Source organism: Hemicordylus capensis, chromosome 5, assembly GCF_027244095.1.
Source record: "Hemicordylus capensis ecotype Gifberg chromosome 5, rHemCap1.1.pri, whole genome shotgun sequence".
NCBI classification, from domain to species: domain Eukaryota; kingdom Metazoa; phylum Chordata; class Lepidosauria; order Squamata; family Cordylidae; genus Hemicordylus; species Hemicordylus capensis.
Window position 1 is genome coordinate 176,124,952 of NC_069661.1, and position 21,871 is coordinate 176,146,822.

Genomic DNA, 21,871 nt, shown 5'->3' on the forward strand with positions numbered 1-21,871 from the left:
TCATTAGTACAGATCATCAATGGTTCGTTAGTCAAGTCCTGGAAGGGTGTTTAATGAATACAATTAGCAATCTAATCAATGTGAAAGGCTTTAATTGGTATTTATCTTATTGCATTGCAAAATATTATGCCTAATTTTCTCTCATAATGTTTACAAAGCAAGTTGTGGAAGTTTGGATTTAAAAAAAAAAATTAAAGAATTGTGATCAACCCTTTTCTTTGGAATCAGTAGACATATGAAGCAAAAAATACGTATGTGCCCTTGAACCACCTCATGGTATTGGAGAGCATGCAGGATTACTTTGATTTTCTTCATGTAATGTTACCTTTTCCTTCATAAGCATTTCGTATATAACCTTGCAGAGTCTATACTTGGCCTCCATATAAAGAATAGACTAATGCAGGTTAATGTTGTCAGTGTGTCACTTTGCTGTACATTTTTTCTAATTTCAGTGTAATCTTGTATGGTAGTATATGCAACATCTATTGTTAATAATAGGTTTGAACTTAAATCAGTCATCCCCAAAAGTCACTACATACTAATACAGAAATGATGACAGACCAACTATAAACATATGAAGCTTACTTATACTGATGGACCATTGATGCATCTAGTGTAGACAGTCAGTGTCTACACTGACTGGCAACATCTCTCCCAGGTTTCAGAAGAGGATCTTTCCCAGTCCTAATTGGAGATGCCAGGGATTGAAACTAGGGCATTTCTCATACAAAGCATGCACTCTAGCACCAAGCTATGGCTCCTCTTTAAGGTGGAGAAACTCTTATCAGTTCAATCAGTGCCCCTGAAAAAGAGTCACTGACTATTACTACTACTACTACTACTACTACATTTATATCCCGCTCTTCCTCCAAGGAGCCCAGAGCGGTGTACTACATACTTAAGTTTCTCTTTCACAACAACCCTGTGAAGTAGGTTAGGCTGAGAGAGAAGTGACTGGCCCAGAGTCACCCAGCTAGTATTATGGCTGAATGGGGATTTGAACTTGGGTCTCCCCGGTCCTAGTCCAGCACTCTAACCACACTTGAAGCACATTGGGCTTAATGAATTATACCTTAAGCGTTTATATGAGACTCCTTCTCTGGTTTCTGCATCAGTGCTCTCCCTCTTTTCCTTGCCATGTATTATTTATTGATTGATTGATTGATTTGATTTGATTTGATTTGATTTGATTGTATACCACCCTTCCAAAATGGCTCAGGGCGGTTTCCAATTAAAACAAACCACTAAAACAGTAAAGAGCTAAAACAAATTAAAAAACAACATAACAATTAACAATTTAAAAACATTTTAACACAACAGTTAAACAATTACAGTGATTAAAAAACCCGAAATCGAGTTTTGAATTTTAAAATAGACCAAATACTAAAAAAACCCAAATTTAGGAAGTTGAGAAAGCTAGGGTAAAAAGATGGGTTTTCAGGTGTTTTTTGAAAATTTCCAGAGATGGGGAGGATCGTATCTCAGCAGGGAGCGCATTCCACAATCTCAGGGTACAGGCAAGTACAGGCAGGAATATTTGTCTGGATAGTGTGAGTGGTAGAAAGAGGTGTTTGGTAGAAAGAGGAGAGAGGAGAAGTTACTTTTCCAACTCAGTGATGTAAGCCATGGTAGTTCTCATGGCTTCCTGTTGCCACACTTACCTCTTGGTATCAGAAAACCAAATTCTGTTGTAGAAACACTCTGGTCATGGTACAATGAAAACTTAGAGATTTAGACAGTATTTGGTTAAGCAGCTACCAAAATAATACAGCGCACAACTTTTTACCAATGTGGGCTGTCTTTGTCCAAAAAACTGTTAGCCAAAAATATAGCTGCTACATTGCTAACTAGGATTAGCCGACAGGAATGCATCTTACCAGTTGTGAAACAGCTTAATTGGTTGACAGTGTTCCCTCTAAGGCATGCACACATGCTTACACTCACAAGTTTTTCTGATGTCCACTCAGTTAATTTTATTTCCTGCTCAGGTTGAATCAGGCCCCATTCTGAATGCATGTGTGCACACATTGCCTTGATACTCCTGCCCAGAACAAAACTCATTCCACACACAGATGAAAAAAATTAGAGAGAACACTGTTGGTTGTAGGTGAATTTCTGGATAAAATTCAAAATGTTGGTGCTTACCTGCAAACCCAAAGCATTTGGGGTACTGGAAAAATGAAGGAGCACCTTCTTGCATTTGAAACTGCCTGCACTCTGAGTTTCTCATGTGAGGTCCCCCCAGGTGAGATGAGCAAAGACCAAGAAATTGCATTTTTTGTGTGGTGAGGTGAGGCCCATTATTGTGCTGCTGCCAGTCTGTGAAGACAATACTGAGCTAGATAGACCAATGGTCTGACTCAGTATATGGCAGCTTCCTATGTTCCTATGTCTTTTATGACGCCCTTCTGGACTAATAGATATGTATTTAGATATAACCTACAAGGTGCTCATGGATTAGAAGTTCCCTGCATACTTGCTTACAGTAGTTTTTGCTAGAAGTCTAGCAAAACAGACCTATTATCAAATATTGTGCTTAGTTGGTACCTTTTTGCCCAGTTTGAGCCCTTGAGATTTCAAGGAATAGACCAACAGTGAATTGAAATAATCTGTAGGATTACAGTGGAAAAGATACAGAAAAGGCTGTGCAAAATATGTACAATGTATGGGGAAAATTGTAGTTTTAATATTCTGGTGTAGAAAATTGCAATCGCTCCTCCTAGAACAGGTTTTGGTCTTTCTGCTGCATTTTAAACATAATTTTTCTGCATTCAGCCTTCTATAGGAAACTATGTAACAGTCAAACAAAGCACTATTGGGGTATAAGTGCTAGGGAAACATCATCTCATCACCACCACCTCACCCACCTTTTCTGTTGGCAGAAACACATATCTTACTGCTATATGTATGCTCCATTTCCCCTCCATGTAAGCTATTTGCATAATAAAGAAATTGACATTTCAAAATAATTCTTCTTTCATGGGGAAATCATCTTCTTTTTCTTATTTGGGAGCATTAAAGAAAAATGCACGAAGTTAATGAAAATGTGTGCAACTTTCAAACAGGGTAGATACCAATTGTTTAAGTGAGGATACATTTTGCAGTTTAACTACTGTCCTTGCAAAGTATATAGCTCTTTGCATTTTAATTCACTTTTTTGTAACTTGTTTTTAAAAATTCTCGGTTTCAAAATTACAGCATCCTATTCAAAATCATCAGATATAGCTTAAGTCTGAATAGCAGAATAAGATAACTTTTTCTTCTTATTGTCACAGTTCTGACACATATACCAGTTACTGCAGGGAAGCCCAGAGGCATGACAGAAACATCTTTCTCCTTGACACTTCACATGCTTGCAACCACAGTGCACGGCCTTCAATATATTATTTGGCGCAGAGCTTCCTGTCATCAGTTGATGGGAAGAACCTTATTTTATAGATGCCAACCATGGGCCACAGGTGAAGGAGTGTTCGTAATGTGAAAGAGAGACCACTTCATTGAGAGTTGTTGAGACTAATGCTTATAATTGCAACATCTGTATCTGGGCTCCTGATGATTACATTCTGATAGTCCTTGACAGCATCTTGCATGTGAAGATGAAAATAGCTCGTTAACTGCAAGCAACAACTAAGAATAATATGTACAAGTCCACCTTTTGGGAAGCAAGCAACTTGTTCGTTATTTAAAGTTTAAAGGGAAGGCAGATGTGCTAATAAATGACAAATGGCAAGCAGAGATCATTCAGGAGTCTGTGCATATTAAGAAGGCATGAAAAGGATTAGAAAGTACACTAGTGCAGGAGCAGTAGCTTTGCTCCATCCAGTACAAGGTTCTCAGACTCAAAGTAAAGTTGTGCCCTCGAGTCGGTCTCGACTCTTGGCGACCACAGAGCCATGCTTTTCTTTGGTAGAATACAGGGGTTTACTATTGCCTCCTCCCATGCAGTGTACCTTCCTATATCGCTGCTGCCCGATATAGGTGTTTCCCATATTTTGGTAAAAATACCAGTGGGGATTCGAACTAGCAAACTCTTGCTTGCTAGGCAAGTCATTTTCTTGCTGCGCCATTAGGTGGTGGCAAATTCCTCAAATGCTGCAGTGTATAATCCAGCCAGCAGCTTGCTTCAGAGGATGCTTCAGTTGCTGCTTCATTCCTTCCTACACCTTAGGTCAGGGTTAGACAACCTTGGCTCATCATCAACTGTTGCTGAACTACAACTCCCATAACCCCCAGCCACAATAAATTGTAACCAGGGATGATGGGAGTTGTAGTTCAGCCAACAACTGGAGAAACAATGTTGCATACCCCTGCCTTAGGTCTTGCAGATGAAGTTTAAAAAAAAAAATTACCCAGGCCTTTTAATCTGCTGACTCTTTAATTTGCCTTTTAATCTGCATCACCACTGTTGTGATTTTATGTTTTGATTCTGCTGCTACTTTTTATGTCAAGTTTTTTTTTTTTTTTGCTAATATAGTTTTTCTAGCTGCTCTTGGAACAGCATTGTAGCCTATGCATTTGTAAAAGAAATATTTATATATTTATATTTATACATGTGTATGTATTTGCATATATTTTTTCATGGACTTCCTGAAGAATGCAGCACAATGTGCTTAACAATAAACAAAGAACATCAATACAAAGAAAACCCCTCAAATTAAACTAAATACAATGTATAGCAACAAAAAACATAGTTATAAGAAGTAAGTAAATCCACATAATACTGAAGTAAGATTAAAACGTTTATCTATAAATAAGGAATTCAAGACCTAGGTTATTGTTGTCAGCTGGAATGTCTCTCAGCTGGCATCTTCTTGCTCGAAGGACTAAGAGCATGTTGATAGAAAACTGTCATGCTTTGAGAAAGAGAACAAAATACCTCGTGCCTCAGCAACTTCTGTGCAATTGATTGGCACCATTGGAAGTACAGTAATTAGGTAATGAATTGAGAAAGCTCTTAATTGTATGTTTGGCCAACCAAATAAGGTGTGGGCAAATTCATTTTATGATATGAGAGAGAAATGGAAATTGATCTTAAGAAAGAAGTGACAGGACATACCAGTTTGACACATCCTGTCTTCCCTTACAGAAGAGAAAGATAACACCTGTATCCTTTCTATGCAAATAAAAATCAGATCTTGTTCTGCCTGCTATCTGGTTGTTTGTTCCTGTGCCTACCTGTCAGCAATAGAAAAGATAAAGGACAGTCGCTGGGAGAGACTATTAAGAAATTTAGTCCTCCGCTCCCATTTCGCAACATATTTTCCATATATTGGTAATTGAGGAGAGAGTCTATAGTTCTTTAATCTTTCTCAGCAGCTCTTCTATAGCTCTCTCTGACCACTGACAGGCAGACACATTATGATTAATGTGAAAAACACACACCTATGGATTAAGAGAAGAGTTAAGATGCTTGTTTACTTAATGCAGCAAAAACATGGACATTGTAAATTAAGGCTACTTTTAAAATTAAATTCTTAGAATTTGCGAGCAAAGGAGAGGGTGTCTGTGAGGGTATGAAAATGTTTCTGCTGTTATATCATTGATTTTGGTATATTGTTGCTTCTAAAAAAAGTTATTTTGCCAAGTCAATTTTAGCTTTCAAAGGTGTGTTTTGTGGAGGCAGCCAGGAGGGTGTGTGTGGAATACATCCAGGCAACAGAAGTAAAGACCATAGGTGGAGCAAGAAGGAGGCTAAGGACATTTGTTTGCTCAACTTCATTTCTAGTCATGGTGCCAACAATGGGCTGGTTCACGTGTCATGTGGAACCTCAGTTAAAGCTGGGTACTCTCCCAATCCCCATGCATCCCCTTTCCATCTAGCTTAAAATAAACCAAGATTGGTTGTGCCTGCTTGTGAAGCCAGATATACAACTTACTTTTCACCTTGGGTACAGATCTTAGCTTGATCATAAGCAGGCTAGAATAAAATGAAACTGGTGGGTTTTGATGTCATGACCGGTTTTGGTTTATTTTAACATAGATGGGAAATGGACACTTGTGAAAGGGGGAAATCACACGCTCCTGAGGCCCAGAGATATGTAGAACCCAGTTTTCACAAAGGTTTTGTGTAATGTCTGAACCACCCCTATCACTTAGGCCACATGATACTGTTCTTCATTGCATAACTTGTGGGCCACTGGTGTCTGCCTGGATCCCTGTGGCTGCCCCTGGCTTACCTCTCTCCTCCTGCCACCTCTAGTTTCCTCAGCCACCGCATTCACTCTCTTTCTCCCTGATGATGTAAGTGCACTGTCTCTCTCCACTGCTACAGCAGCCACCACATTCTCTCTCGTTCCCTTCCTCCTCCTGTCACCGCATGTGCTGTCTCCCTCTCTCTTCCTCGCTCTCTACCACTGCTGCTGCAGTCATTACACTCCCCCCCCTCTGTCTCCCCCTCCTCCTGTCACCATGGGTGCTGTCTGTTTCCCACTGGGCCGTAGCCACTGCACACAGACTCTCTCTCTCCTCCTCCTATCACCAGATGTGCTCTCTCTCTCTCTCTCTTTCTCTCTCTCTCCACTGCTGCAGTAGGTGCCACTGACCCCTCCTTCTCCTTTTCTTCCCACCATCTGTCATGTGAAATGAGCCCTCTCAACAGCTGTGCCCACCATACTAAAAATAGTGAAGATCACTGCCATATGAAATGCTTGTGTATTGCTAATAGTTGAGAAATTTGTTAACTGACTTTAGTTCTAAGCATGGACAAGGTTGCACTTTACAAGTTACAATAACCTGGAAAAGGTTGGTTCTCAGAATCATGGGCGTAGCACCCATTGGACAAGCAGGGACAAATGTTCCTTGGCCCAGAGGGTCAGGGGGCCCATAAGGGCCCCCCAAGCAGACCGGACCAGACCGCCCTTGCTCTTGCCCAACCGCCGCTTCTTATCTTTGCCCCTTTTGTGGTGGCGGTGGCAGGCACTGTGGCTGGGCCAGGTAGGCCTCTCCTTTCTGGCCAGCCGATGTGCCCCCCCCGGCTAAACTGCGCGCCTGCGCAGCTCTGACTATGGAAGTCACATGCCCGTGACGTCACGGGCATGCAACGTCAATAGTCAGAACTGTACAGGCATGCAATTTGGCAGCCAGCGAGAGAGAGGCATGCTGGCCAGAGAAGAAGGGCCTGGCCGAGTCACAGTGCCTGCCTGCCTGGAGAGGAGAGGCCAGGCCTGGCCCGCTCTGTCAGTGGGGAAAGAAAAGCAGCAGCGGCGGGACAAGGACATGGACAGTGGGGTAGGGGCAGTTGGGGTAGTTGTTTGTTGCCCTGCTCCTTGCATCTGACATCAGACGCAGGGGGCATGGCTTGGGGCACGCGAATGAAGGGGCCCCCTTCCAAACATTTTGTCCCTTGTCCCCCAGGGGTCTTGCTATGCCCCTGCTCAGAATTAAAGTTTATTTTTCAGTGCATTTGTTGCAAAATCATTATGCATATAAATGTATGCAGTAATTAACATCTGTGAAGCAAATATAAGTATTATGTAAAACATCGCTCTCTCCATGTACTAAATCTAATTTTGTCTATTCCAAATATGCTCTTTTATTGTACAAGAAGTTCTTCTGCTTTTAATAAGCAGGAATCAAATGAAACTGTGTGATGTGCTGTGTTGACCAGCAATGATTTGACTTTGTCATTTGTATACTTTTTTCAAATATAAAACTTATATCACTGCTGTAGAGAGGCTTGGCAATGCAAAATTATACCCTTAAGAATGGACTAATAATATTTGTGCTCAATACAAATTGTTTTATTTGTATTATTTGCCATCTTATTTATTTGTTATTTCTTGGTGTAAACTACCCTGAGCTATTTTTGGAAGGGCAGTATAGAAATCAAATGAATAAATAAATAAATAAAAATAATAATAATACTTATTTTTCTCTATGTAATAGCCAAATATACCAAATGAATTCAACATGACAGGGATTATGAGTGTATATTGGAGCTGTGAAGTTGTTAAAATCTGATTAACACAGCTCTATTATTCATTTTCATTGCTGAATATACTTCCATTAAATGAATCCCATAAATGATTCTGAGAATTATGTAGTGGGTGTGAAGAAACAGAGTCACCCTTTGATAAACTGTATTTCATTAATACCTTTGGAGTTTGATTGAGAACATGAGCAAAGAACAACAGTCAATACATTCTGTTCTACAACTGTGTTGTGCTTTTGATCATGAACTGTGAGGGTTTTTTGTTTTTGTTTTAAACCATTTAAATATCACGCATCTAAGTAGTTAATTTCTAGGTAAAGATTGTGGAATAGCAATCAAACGGTTTCTAGAACACACAGTGATCTGAATATGTTGGAACATATTTAGCAAAGTACCCATTATGTAGATAAGAAACCATGTTGGATCATTCAAAAAGTTACCCTAAGAAATACAATGGGCAGAATTGTGTTTATCATAAATTACATGATAAATAACAAGCACTGCTGATTTTATGTAGCAGTTGCAGAAATAACGTTTTATTTTAATTCATATGTGTGTTCTGTACAGTTATTTTGTACCATTGGCCTCAACTGCAGTTGCTGGAAATAAATGTAATTCTGACCTCTGAGCTTTATCAGTAACAGGTTTTAAATGCACTTTAGCTTCAAAGACAAACATACAAGATACATGAACAAGTTCTTGCTGACCTATACAGTACCTGCATTATAATAGGTCATATTTCAACTAGTGTGTGTGTGACAAATAGCCTGCCTCTAAAAGCTCTGTCCTCGATACTGAAATCTCTCATGATGTATGAGTGTGTCTGGCTGATAAATTCTAATGTCGCCATGTGTGTGATAGTGATTCATCAGGTTTGTAAAGTGTGTGCTCAGTGAAACATATTGAATTCATAAATTTCAGATATTTTAGAGTTAGCACTAGGCCTTTTACTCCCTTCCTTCCAGCTTACAATATCTTTAAAGAAAGATTGTATTATGAGCAGCAACTGATAATTATTCAGAATTGTAACATTTTAAGGTGAAAGCAACATATTCATTATTAGAAGTATTTTTGTGCTATTAATGTTATCCAACCAATGACAAAAGGACAATGTGCAACAATCTGTGAACAGCAAGAACATGTGAAAACAATAGAAGAGTGAATTTATGAAGTTATACTTACAATTATCTCAGTGCTCAGAAATGCAATTCAATTCATTTCAGTACTATAAGAATGGTGAAGTAGAGTAAGCAAAAATGTTTCTCTGTATGGTTCTATTTTTAGAGTAGTCTAAATCTTATGGTCTACTCTGACATTATGTTGTACCTGAATTCAGATCTTTGTACACAAGTGTTCGTGTGAATGACTACCTGTGTTCATTTTAAAAGTGAACCTGTGTGCAGTGCCCTCAAAAACATGGTACAGATAGGATGTGTACTTCTGTACCTGTGTTCAACACAACATGTGAGTAACTGTACCTGTCTATACTTTAGGCAGACTGTATGAGAGTTGAATATTACTAAAACTCTATTCAACACTCATACGATACTGTTAATTGTATGAGTGTTGAAGAGTAACAAGGTTCACCGCGCCCACTAATCTGATTGTATGAATTACCACAAACTGAAATGCTGGCGCAGCTTTCCTTATTCTGATTGGCACCTAAATCCCATGTAGCAGAACTTTCGTATATCATATCTAATTGAACTGGCTCTGACCCAACCCCCCACCTCCCCTACCCCCCGGTTTGTGGCGAATTCCTTTCAAGTTATAGGGTTTCTAATATCCTAATAATTTTTTAATTGAAAATGGTCACAGATTCACTTTAAAAACTGTACATTTAGGCTTCTTTCTTGGGTCTTGGGATTCTGAAATGTCACTATTACATATCCTGATTTTAAGGAACTGTGTGTCATTGAGTGGGCCTGGCAGCAAACCTTGGGTTCTTTATTCTGTGCCCCATCAAAGGAGCAGGTCAGAAGAAGGAACCAGGATGTGTGTGTATGATTAATTTGCTTATTTATATCCTACTTTTCTTCCATGATGAAACTGAGAGCAACATATATAAGGTTCTTCCCAAGTTGTTTCCTTATGAGGCCCTATAGGACCCTGGGCAAGGTTGTCCAAAGAGCTGACTTGAAGAGGAATCTGAAGACATTGGAAGACATTCAGCCTTGCTAACTGAACTGTCTATATGTGTTCAGGGAAAGAAAGCCTTTGTACTGTACACTTCAGACTATGTCCTGCTCTTCAGACTATGTCCTGCTCTTGAGTCTGATCCACATCTTCTTGAGATGCTGCCACACTACCCACTTTCTACCTATCTGCCATTTCCACCTTGCCTCTTCCCACTTGCTATAAACTGCTTACCTGGCTTTGTTCTATTCCCTGATTTGGTGTTGGACTATGCTAAATTCAGCTGCATCTACATATATGGATCACTGTGCTACTGTTACAGTTTAGGAACTTGCTGTATAGCTGATCAGAAAGATACAGTGGGGGCAGTGGGGGAAAATCTACTCTCCTTCAAGTCACATACTTGATTTTCAAATATTTCAGGGACATATTTCCCTAAGGCTTAGAGGATAATGTCACAATCCTACACCGAAATATGACCAAATATATGATATAGGCAGAATGTATACTTTAAAAGCAATGTCAGTAGATGGGAATACGATATATTCAGCAACATTTTCCTTCCTCTTCCTGTTAGTTGCCTACTTTCTAAATTTCCTTCATGACCATTGGCATGCCATGAGTAGCACTGAGCACTGTAAGAGAGAGCTCTATTATTTAGAGTCTAAGATGAGTTTACTGGAATTCTCTTGGGTCAAGTGGGTTTGGAATCAACTACATAATCTGCCCTGGTTGTTCCTTTGAGGCATGTGATATTTGACTGCATGAAAAATCTAGAAAATATGTTCCTTAGTAAGAGTTGTTGCTTCTTGATTGCAAATGCTTAAAAACGCACATGTAATTTTAAATTTCATTGTGGCGTATCACTTACTTTTGTTGCTAGTATGCATCTTTAGCAACAATATAAAATCTCTTTTTGTAGATAGTATGAACCAGTTAAGTGTGTGTTGATTTGGACATGAATAGGGTGATTTGGAATCAATTTTTAAACTTGGCCATGACCAGTGGATGTGTTTCATTAAGTCATGATGCTTCAGCTTCAATTTCCAGTAGGCAAAATGGGAATAATCATGAGTTATCCCCACTGGGTTGTTATGAGAATGGAGTAAGGTTTTCAGAATCTAGGTAGCTCATTCAAATACTATGGAAGTAATAAAGTGATATTAAATTAAATACAATTAGTCACTATTGAATGGTGAATAAGTTCAATAGAATTCTTTGTGTGTATGTGACCATTGTGAACTTTTGCTTTGGTGCTCAGCTAACACATACTTTTCCTAAACAACTTTGGGAAGTATTTTATTGTGTGCTTTATTACAATGACATTAGAAATAAATGTGTTCTAAACAATCAGGTCTGCATTGCCACAGGAAAGTATGTGTGTTTTTACCAGGTATTAAAACATTGGACAATATGTCCTAGAAGAATGTCTTTAGAAAGAAAGAAATCCAAGCTATTTTTATTGTAATCAAAAATGTATTTTTCCTCATAAAAAAAGTTTCACATACTCACTGTGTCTAGTCTACAGAATTTGTCCATTTCATTACACCACGGGTCAATTCTAGTTTTATCTGGTCACTGTAAAAACTCGTGGCTAATGTGTGTCATACAACACAGGAGGAGGGTATTACTCAGTTCCACTATTCCTACATTGAATTAAAAAGCAACAAATACAGAAAAATTTCTCATCTACTTGCACTGCTTAGACACCATTGAGTGCCTCTTAGATTATAAGAAGTCCTAGAAAACAATTTGGTTGGCACAGTACTCTTCAAAGACAGGTGTATTTAAAATTTCCACACCAATCAATATTCTTATTTGTAGCCACCATCATCAGCTATGTCCAAGATTTTGCTTTTTTATAGAGCAATACTTTTGTTCCTTTTTATTTAGCACAATTATAGTCTTGTGCACCCCATTTAAAAACATTAAGTACAGTAACATTAATATCTCAGGACATCTTAGCTGGAACCCCTATAACCGTTGCTTGGACCTCAAGTGCTGTGCTTTTCTCTTTGTCAGTATCCCAAAGACTGATTAAAGGAGGATAAAGCTCACTGAATGAAAAGGATTGTTTCTTCAGGTAATTCCTTAAATAGCTGTGTCCTGCATCACAGTTCATTTCACGAGAAATGCAACTGAAGAGATATACCACACAAATGAATCCCAAAAGAACACCAAAGCAAGCAAGAAATGTGATGATGTTGCTTTTCTCGTAATTTGTCTTTGCCGGATCCAGTCCTTTTGTGGTGACATTGATGCATTGCCTTGAATTCTGCATTTGGACAGTGGGGATGTCTATACAAATTGTATATTCCGTTGCTGGGGTTAGATGTGTAAAATTATAGACCTTTATATGGGATGGAATTCGAGCACTCTGAGAAATCAGGGAGTTTCCATCTTTTGGGAAGGCAGTCCATCTAATGGCAGATTTAACTATTTTAGAATCTGTTGACCAGGACAGTAGTACAGAATTACACCGCACATCTTGTACTTTAATAGACAAAGATCTATGGTTATCTTCAGGAAAAGAGCCATCCACATTAATCATAATGGATTTTAAATCTGCACCAACTAAATTAGTTGCTATGCATGTATATAGGCCACTTTCTTTTTGTGTTATATCGCTGATATCTAATGTTCCTTCTGAATGAACATAGTATTTATCAGAAACAGTGTTGGGCAAAAGCTTATGTCCTGATGGAGTTATCCAATACACCTCAGGTTCTGGTTCTGCTGTCGCTCTGCAATGTAAGGAAATGAAACTTCCACTTTCTAAATTCAGGATAGATGGAAAACTTTCGGGGGCTATCAGTGGAAGGCAGATTTCCATCATTTCTCTGAAATGAATCTTCCTCACATTCTGACCTTGAAATTCAGGAGGATCTACACAAAATAATGACTCTGGCTCCATGAATCTAATGCTAGTTTTATTCATATTAATCCATCGGATGACACAGTCACATCGGATTGGGTTGCTGTGTATGCTGATTTCCTTGAGATTAGGCAAAGACTCAATTGTACTGTGGTACAGGGCACTAAGTGCGTTGCTATTGAGCAATAGCGATTCCAGCCTGGGAAGTCGGTAAAATGCATTTGGATGTATATATGATAATCTAGGGTTGTTGGTAGCTTCTATTTTTCTCAAGTCTGGCAAATTGTCAACTGCCAGGTTATCTATAGAAATCAGTTCAGGCATGTTATTAATTCCCAATTCTTTGAGGTGTATCATACTGCTAAAATCCCCTCTTTGTATTCTGTTAATAGGGTTCTTGTTTAGATCCAAAAATTTAAGGCTTGTAGCCTTTTGAAGAGCTGTGTGGGGCACTTTAACTAATCTGTTGTCATAAAAAGAGATGCTTTCTAAATTGTCAAGGCCAACCAAGGCATTATCTGGTATTTCTGTAAGATTTATGCCTGCTAAAACCAGGCTGCGCAGATTGATAAGGGGCTTAAAGTTCAAATCTTCGATTCTGATGATTGGATTTTCTCCAATCATGAGAATCTCAAGATTAGGAATAGCTTCAAACCACTTATTGTTGATCAGTTGCAGACTATTTGAATTGAGATGAAGTCTAAGAAGATTATCAAGGCCTGTGAAAGCTCCTGGTGCAATTGTGGAAAGCAGGTTATGGTTAATATAGAGCTCTTGGAGATTGTTCAGTCCAGAGAGACATTTGTCAGGCAACTCCGTAAGTTTGTTTTCTTCCAGATACACAGAGAGAAGGTGGGGCATCTTCTGAAGTGCAATATTGGCTACTGTGGATAAATTGTTCTGAGATAAATCCAAACTAGTAAGATTTACTGGGAAGTCTGAGTATTCAATTTTTTCAATGTTATTCGCCTGTAGAAGTAAAACTTGTGTGTCAGCAGGCAATCTGTTTGGGAAAACAGAAAGGCTGACATCATTGCAGTCTACTGTTGATGCTTCCATGTAGATAGATCTTGGAGTAAACCACGGTCTTATCTCACACGTACATGACTGTGGGCAGTCTGCTTTTTTATCCACAGCTTGTACAAGTGCAGTGATAATTAGGCCAAGTAAAAAGTGAATTTTGAGTGGCATGTCCTTCATCTTAGCTCTGTATTCCAGAAAAGTAATTGGCCCTTAAGGATTGCACAATTACAGTTCTTAAGTTCAGTAAGGGTCAGTCATTTGATAAGACAAATGCTTGCATTTGTCAAATGATACATGCTGAAGATGTACAAAAAACCCCCTTTTGGGGGAAATAAGTGGCACCCTTACAATCAATTTGTCCAGTTATGAGAGGCATGTTTTGAGAATGAAGTTTCTCTTGTTTGTAAAGATGAATACTGAGATGTGTTTGAAGAGGAGGTCCATCCAGAAGGTCATAGAAAAGGAAGCAGATCAGTTAGATTGCTGAATTAACTTCAGATTCCATGAGGTCTTCCTTCTTTGTTGTTATGGGAAAGAGACCTACAGTATAAAGAGACAGAATAATTAGTACTTGCAGCTATAAAACAGAAGCGTAAATATTGTTTCAGGCAAAAATATACTGCTTTGGCATTCATACTTATTTAGACATGACTCTTAAACACCTCTATTGACAAATCTGGACATATCATGGCAGTGCAAGAATATGGTGTGTATGTGTGTGTGCGTGTATGTGAAGCGGCATGTGAAAGTACAAGCATTTTACATGTTGATACTGGAAGTCAAGGATCAAATCTTAAAGGAAGTTTATACAGCCTTGCAGCTTGTTTTGAATCCATTATTGTTCAATGTCTTCTCCTGTATGTGGTGTCTTACCACCACCACTCTTTGTTGATGAGTTGAATATTCTGCTGGATATATATTGGACTCCCTCACCATCTGGAGTAAAGTTAACCTCTGCTAGATGGTGGCATTCATATTATGACACACATACACCACCCCCTTCCGGGAAATTCAATGGGCATGTTTTATTGCAGTTCTTAGAACGTATATTGAGAAAGTATATTCCGATTCCTTCTGTTTAATATGTTGCTGCTTAGGTAGAGATTTGTGTTTGCATTATACCTTTTTAATGATATTAGGCTTTTTATTGTAAAAAGTTTGAAGGCCTTGTGGCTGAAAAGCAGTAAATATAAGAATATTTTTCATTTATCACTGTCATAGATTCTGCAACTAAGACACTAAATCCAAAGCAGACTCAGTCAGAGAAATTATTGCATTTTTATGCAGTACATGCTTACTAATATCATTAGTGTATATTATTAGTTATATTATTATATTATATTATATTATATTATATTATATTATATTATATTATATTATATTATATTATATTTATTATATTATTAATATATATAAGTAAATATATACTATAGTATATATATACTATATATTAAATATATACTATACTATATTAAATATATACTATATTAAATATAAAAGTAAATATATCATGTCATACATATTTGGAAATGCTGTTATTTACCCACAAGGTTTTTAATTCTTTAATGCCAAGTGAAGAAGTCCCCTTGGCTAAATAGAAATATCATTGTGATCTATTTTGGCATCTTGATTTTTGACATGGAGTTTCATCTTATATCCCAAACAAAACCCTTAAGCGAAACAAAAAATAATTCAGATATTTGGTGCTGCTTCACATTCTCTCCTGTAATGTACAGAAGGCATAAATACAGTATAAAAACAAGTATGTCCAAAATCAGATCTTAATATACCGAGGTCAGAGATAATTCCACAATAGTATCACTTTTATGAAACTTGTTTTTATCCTTGTTGATTCATCAGTGTTGAAGCTCTGTGTGTGTGTGTGTGTGTGCATGATCTTGACAGACCAAAAAGATTTTTCCTGATACAATATCATGAGATCAATGGGAGGTCTCTTTTGTGTGAGTACCATTAAGTCATACTGTTGTCCCATATTAAATTAAACATTAAGACAATGCAGACAAAATTACTTTACACAAACTATTTCAGCTTTACCCTATAGCTACTGATTTCCACAAAATGTGGAATGTAGGATTTGTGGGCAGCCAGCAGTTCCCAGCAGGAGCCAGGTTGGTCTCTGGGTCATCTCGGAGAGACCACATTACTCCTCTGTTGATAGAGCTACACTGGCTGCCAATAGGTTTCCGGGCAAAATAAAAAGTGCTAGTTATATTGGATAAAGCCCTAAACAGCGTAGGCCCTGAGTATTTAAGAGAGCGTCTTCTTCGTTATGAACCCCACCGCCCTTTGAGGTCATCTGAGGAGGTCCGTCTCCAGTTGCCGCCAACTCGTTTGGTGGCTACACGGAGACGGGCCTTCTCGGTTGCTGCTCCGAGATTGTGGAATGCATTCCCTGTTGAGATACGAGCCGCCCCATCTCTGGCAATTTTAAAAAAACTTCTGAAACACATCTCTTCAACCAAGCTTTCTCAGATTTTTAAAACTTGTTTTTAAATTGTTCTGATTATTTAATTGTTGTTTTATGATGTATTTAAATTTTTGTTTTATAATTTTTGTTTTAATTATTAATTGATTTTAATGATGCTTTAATGTAAACCGCCCTGAGCCTTTTGGAAGGGTGGTATAAATGGTTTATTTATTATTATTATTATTATTATTATTATTAATATGTGTTTTGCGGCCATGTTCTTCTCTCAATACACATAGCAGTGTAAGCTGGAGTTTTGCACAAAAACTTTATCACTTAATGAGATGTTCTCCTGAGCACACGTGTGAGTCATGGAGTCAGATTTGATACTTGAAAACTGGTTTTAAATCTCACTCCAGCCATGGCCATTCTGTGTGGCCCTATACTAGATCCTCCGTTTCATTTCTTGCAACCTGCTTGTAATTTTCTGTACTTTTCAGGCAAGTATGTAATCTACATCTGTAAACTGGAATAATTTAACCCACAGGAATATATTCCCAGTGGGATTCCTTGTCTTTTCTTTTTAAACAGTAGATCCCCCATATCGTACTTGACATTTATTTTTGAAAGTCAAAGTCCCTCAAAGTTTTTAAAGGGCTGTTGCCATGTAGTAGGGGATGTTGCTGATTGAGAAAGCAAGTGGACATGCAGAAATGTTTGTGTGGTTTAGTGGATCCTGGGCAGGGTGAGATTGAACACAAAAAAGCTTTTAATGCAATCTGCAGATTAAAGGTACTGGTAGGCATCCAGACTAATGCTATGTATGCTATATGAAGCCCACTGTGTCTCTCAGAAATATGACCCTGAGGAGAGATGGGCAAAAAGCTCTCCTTTGTTGTAGCACACATGCAGTGTCAATTTGGATATCAGCCACCATATACCTGATAAATTGTGATTGTGATTTGAATATTGAAGGCTCACTTCACATCACCTATATAGCAATGCACTGCACATATCTGATGAGGCAGTCACCCTATATGTAACCTTGCTCCCTTTTACCTTTGCTTCTCACAGTAATAAGTCAAGGCAGATTAGGTCAGTGGTTCATTGACATTGATCAATGTATTCTGAGATATTACTGATTACAACAAAAAATGGACAATGCACCCTTGGCAAAGGGTGTCCAAAAATGCCAAGCAAAGTCAAGTCTGAACTATCATCTGATTTGGCTCCTTCTTTGTTTGTTGGCGCTGAGTCCTTATCAGTAAAGCTGACTTAAAACTTTCCAATAACTAGTGAGTCTTCTGCCAGTGACAAATGTTACTTTAAGTGAGAACTGCTGGTGTCAGCAAGAGAGGCATACTGTGCTTCCTGGAGCCATCTATATTTCCCGTTTTAAAACATATCATGCTGTACCCAGTTTGCATTTCTACCACATAGATGTAAGTTGTAAAAAGCTTTTCTCTTTTGTACATCCACATCCACACAATACAAATCCAGATAAAAAACACAGTGTGTGTCTGTTAGTAGTATTAGTATTATGGATTTAAATACTATTTTAGAGTACTGAGGGCACTGTACATACCAGTCCTCTATGGCAGGGTACAATTATCACCACATTAGAGATGTGAGGAGGCTGAGCAAAAGGGACTTGCCTCAGGCTGCCTATCATATTTCTGTCTGTAGTGAGATTTGAAGCAGGGACTCATGCATTCTAAGTCATTTTTGCATAAGAATCCTCTAGGATTCCCCTAGGCCAATATTTGTAATCCTCTTACCTTTTTGATTGCACTGATTTTAGTGGGATGACTCTGGAACAAGGAACTTGAAGATAATAATCAAATAACTTAGCTTTAGTCATATACAAACATGGTTTAAAGATGTGATTTTTCTTAATTTAGCAGAGGGAGAGCAACTATCCCTGTTGATTCCAGTATAGCCCTTGTCCATGGCTGTTGCTAGTATCTTGTTTGTGATTGCTGTTAGATGGTGAGCCCCTTTGGAACAAGAAACATTTTCAGGGGGCATGGGGGGCAGCAGAGGGAAGGGGGGTTGGGGAAATTTATTGTATGTGGGCAATCTTCTAATGCTAATGCAGTCTTCTTCTGGATGCTGCTCAGCATGAAATGAAATAAAAGCCAGTGAGCAAGTCTGCACTTGTAGAACTCTTATAGTGAAAGTTCACAGGTACTGATATGGGTACATGATTGTATATATACTTAACCAGCTTATCTTGCTGTCTCTGAAACTTGTTTGTTTAGGATTGTTTCCAAAGAAAGTTAGTCATAACCAGTCCCATTGAAATTAATGGGACTTGTCACAACAGACATCTCATTAATTTCCGTGATGCTTAATAATAACTAATTTTATTTCGATACAACCTGTAGTTATTATCCTAGATACTTTCCTATACTCCAACCCCTTTTTCTTTTATATGTAAATGTGAGCCCTTTTAACTTGCAGGTTTTAAAAAAGAAGTCTGTACATAAAATGAACAGACATTGTGTGAGATAAAAACACAGCAGAAACATTCTGCTGTTTTGAAGTTCTTTAATGTATTTTTATGGCAACAAGCCGATTCCATTGAATGCCACTAGTACAGAATAACATAATCAAAATATAATCTGGTATACTTCAGCTTACAGTTAAACATATGCACAAAGAGTTAATTAATCAAACACTGGCATTAGTTCTGTTTCCCAGTTTCCCTGCGCTTGGCTGTCTCTATTGTTGTTGGATCTGCTGCTTTTGACAAAGGATTAAAAATGGGACAAGACTTTAAATACTTGCACTGACCTTCTTGTTGCTGCATAAAAGCTTTCATGGGGGTAATTCCTCTGGACTGCTAGCACAATTTCTTAGAAGAATTACAAATGCAAAGGTGAACTATAGAGGGACTAATGCAAAGGTGAGAACATAATATTAGGGCCAGGGTTACCTTGTAAGTTTATCTTGATCGTGACTTCAGGTAAAGCCAGTTCTCTAACACATTTGAGCTAAAGCAGTGGTGGGGAAGAGACGGGGTGGGTGGATTATTGAGCATTGAAGTGAACAGGCATCTTGCATTCAGGCCTCCTTTTTGATCAACAAGAATAATAGTTGTTTTGTTGAATATAGCAATTAGAACATTTGGGTATCCTCACATTTCCCTGCTCCATTAAACTGCTATTTTCCAGAGAACACAAACAGTGTATGTACATAATTAAGACTGGTGTCTTGCACTGAACAGTCTCCTGCTTTTAACCAGGCAGACAGCTTTCTATTTCACAGTAGGGCTATATATCTGATCAGTGTTGACTTATTTGTAACACTGCACAGCTGTAGTGTAGAGTCTCATGACCAGAAACACAGTGGACAAGAAGGGACCTCCTTAAATGAAAAGAGCTTAAAACAGGCATCCTCAAACTGCGGCCCTCCAGATGTTGCTGAACTACAACTCCCAGCATCCCTAGACACAATTTTTTGTGGCTGGGTATGCTGGAAGTTGTAGTTCAACAACATCTGGAGGGCCACAGTTTGGGGATGCCTGGCTTAAAATATTGTGAGGTTAAGAAAATGAGATTACATTAGTAATTTATTCACTTCAGATCAGTTTGAGAATGTAGCTACTAGTTTGGATCCAATACTAGGCTCTGTTAAGTACTATATGTTATCTGATATGGAATTACTGGTGTTAGTAAATTGTGTTTTAAAGGGCAGGTTTGGGTTATACTTTCCAACTTGCCCTGTTCCTACCTGGTTAAATTGTGCGCATACCACGAGCGCACATGTCTCCCACTCCAGCTCATAATTCCTTAATGATTGAAAGTGTCGAGTCAATGTGCAAAAGGGCCAATTGCAATGGCCCTTTTGAAAGTGTCGACTCAAAAGGGCCAATTCCAATGCCTAATGATTCCACATGCATGCTTGGAATCATTAGGCAGGGATTGAAAATAAAACTGCTAATATTAGATAACCCTTATACAAAACTATGGTGCAGCCACATTTGGAGTACTGTGTACAGTTCTGGTCCTCAGCCTCAGAAAGGACATTATGGAACTGGAGAAGGTGCAGAAGAGGGCAACCAAGATAATCAGGGGCCTGGAGCACCTTCCTTACAAGGCAAGGCTACAACACCAGGTGCTTTTTAATTTAGAAAAAAAACAACTGAGGGAAGATATGATAGATATCTATAAAATCATGCATGGTGTGGAGAACGTTGGTAGAGATAAATTTTTCTCCCTCTCTCATAACACTAGAAACTGATTACTCAGAAATTTAGGACTGACAAAAGGAAGTACTTATTCACACAACACATAATCAACATATGGAATTCTCTGCCACAAGATATGGTGATAGGAAACAGCCTAGATGGCTTTGAGAGGGGTTTAGAAAAATTCATGGAGGACAGATCTATCAATGGCTATTATAGTCTGATGGCTATAGGCCACCTCCAGCCTCAGAGGCAAGATGCCTCTAAATATCAGTTGCAGGGGAGCAACAGGAGGAAAGAGGGCATGCCCTCACCTCTTGCCTGTGGGAGGCACCTTACAGAGGCATCTGGTAGGCCACTGTATAAAAAACCAGGATGTTGGACTAGAAAGCCTTGGACCAGATCTAGCAGGACTGTTCTAATGTTCTTATGTAATCTTATCATGGGGAATCTCAACTAAAATGTTCCTCTTCATGTAGTCAAAATACCCCTTTAAAGTAGTATTTGGACAATTGTAGAGAGGTGCTTTGGATGATGAAGGAACCCTGCACAGTAAGATAAAGCTTTCACAGTTAACTGTCATCTCTATCCTGTGAAGTAGGCCAGTGGGTCAAAGTATTATCCAGACCATGAGAGAACATGAGAACATAAGAGAGACACTCCTGGGTTGGATCAAAGGTTCATACAGACCTGCGTTCTGTTTTCCCATCCAGAAGCCTACAAGCAGGGTATAGAGGCAACAGACTCTGTGCGTGTAGTGTACATGCACTAAACGTGTGAATTGGGCTTATAAATTGATCTAAACCTCTATCTAAGCTATGAATGAATTCCACATGAATAATCATGCACTGTGTAACAAACGATTTCACAGATGACGCCAAATTCTAGCAATTAATAAGAATTAAGATTCTGGAATCTAAGCATCTAATTATTTGATGCAACAACGGTGGTATTGAAACACTTACAGTTGAACCCCATTGTCTGTGAGAGTTCCCTTCCACAGGAAAAACGCAGATAACGGGACACTAACGTCAATGGAATGGTGGGGCATGGAATAGGTTCCTGGAGGCTTGAAAATTGTGAAAAAAGCCAAAAAGTGGGGAGAGGCAAATAAAGGTCCCTACCATGCTCCATGGGTGTACCACCTATCCAGGAATGCCCCCCCCCCACAGTCCTAAATTCACCATTTCCCCATGAAATATAGCAGGAAAATATTTTGAGTCACAAAATGGCCCCTGTTGACAAAATGGCAACTGGAAATGACCTCAGAGGCCCTAGCTTGGTTCT

The 21,871-nt window shown here is 38.6% G+C and overlaps 2 protein-coding genes across 13 annotated transcripts in view; one reads left to right on the forward strand and one right to left on the reverse strand.

Annotated features, from left to right (window-relative positions):
- IMMP2L (inner mitochondrial membrane peptidase subunit 2) overlaps nt 1-21,871 on the forward strand; it is a 753,382-nt gene that overhangs the window by 292,931 nt on the left and 438,580 nt on the right. The gene's annotated exons all lie outside the window — the stretch shown is intronic.
- The window catches only part of LRRN3 (leucine rich repeat neuronal 3), a 59,541-nt gene continuing 49,178 nt past the window's right edge, over nt 11,509-21,871 (reverse strand). Inside the window, exon 2 of the mRNA XM_053252295.1 lies at nt 11,509-14,504. Coding sequence (XP_053108270.1) covers nt 12,018-14,141 — 2,124 coding nt within the window. The 5' untranslated portion in view covers nt 14,142-14,504 and the 3' untranslated portion in view covers nt 11,509-12,017. The remainder of the gene's footprint in view (nt 14,505-21,871) is intronic.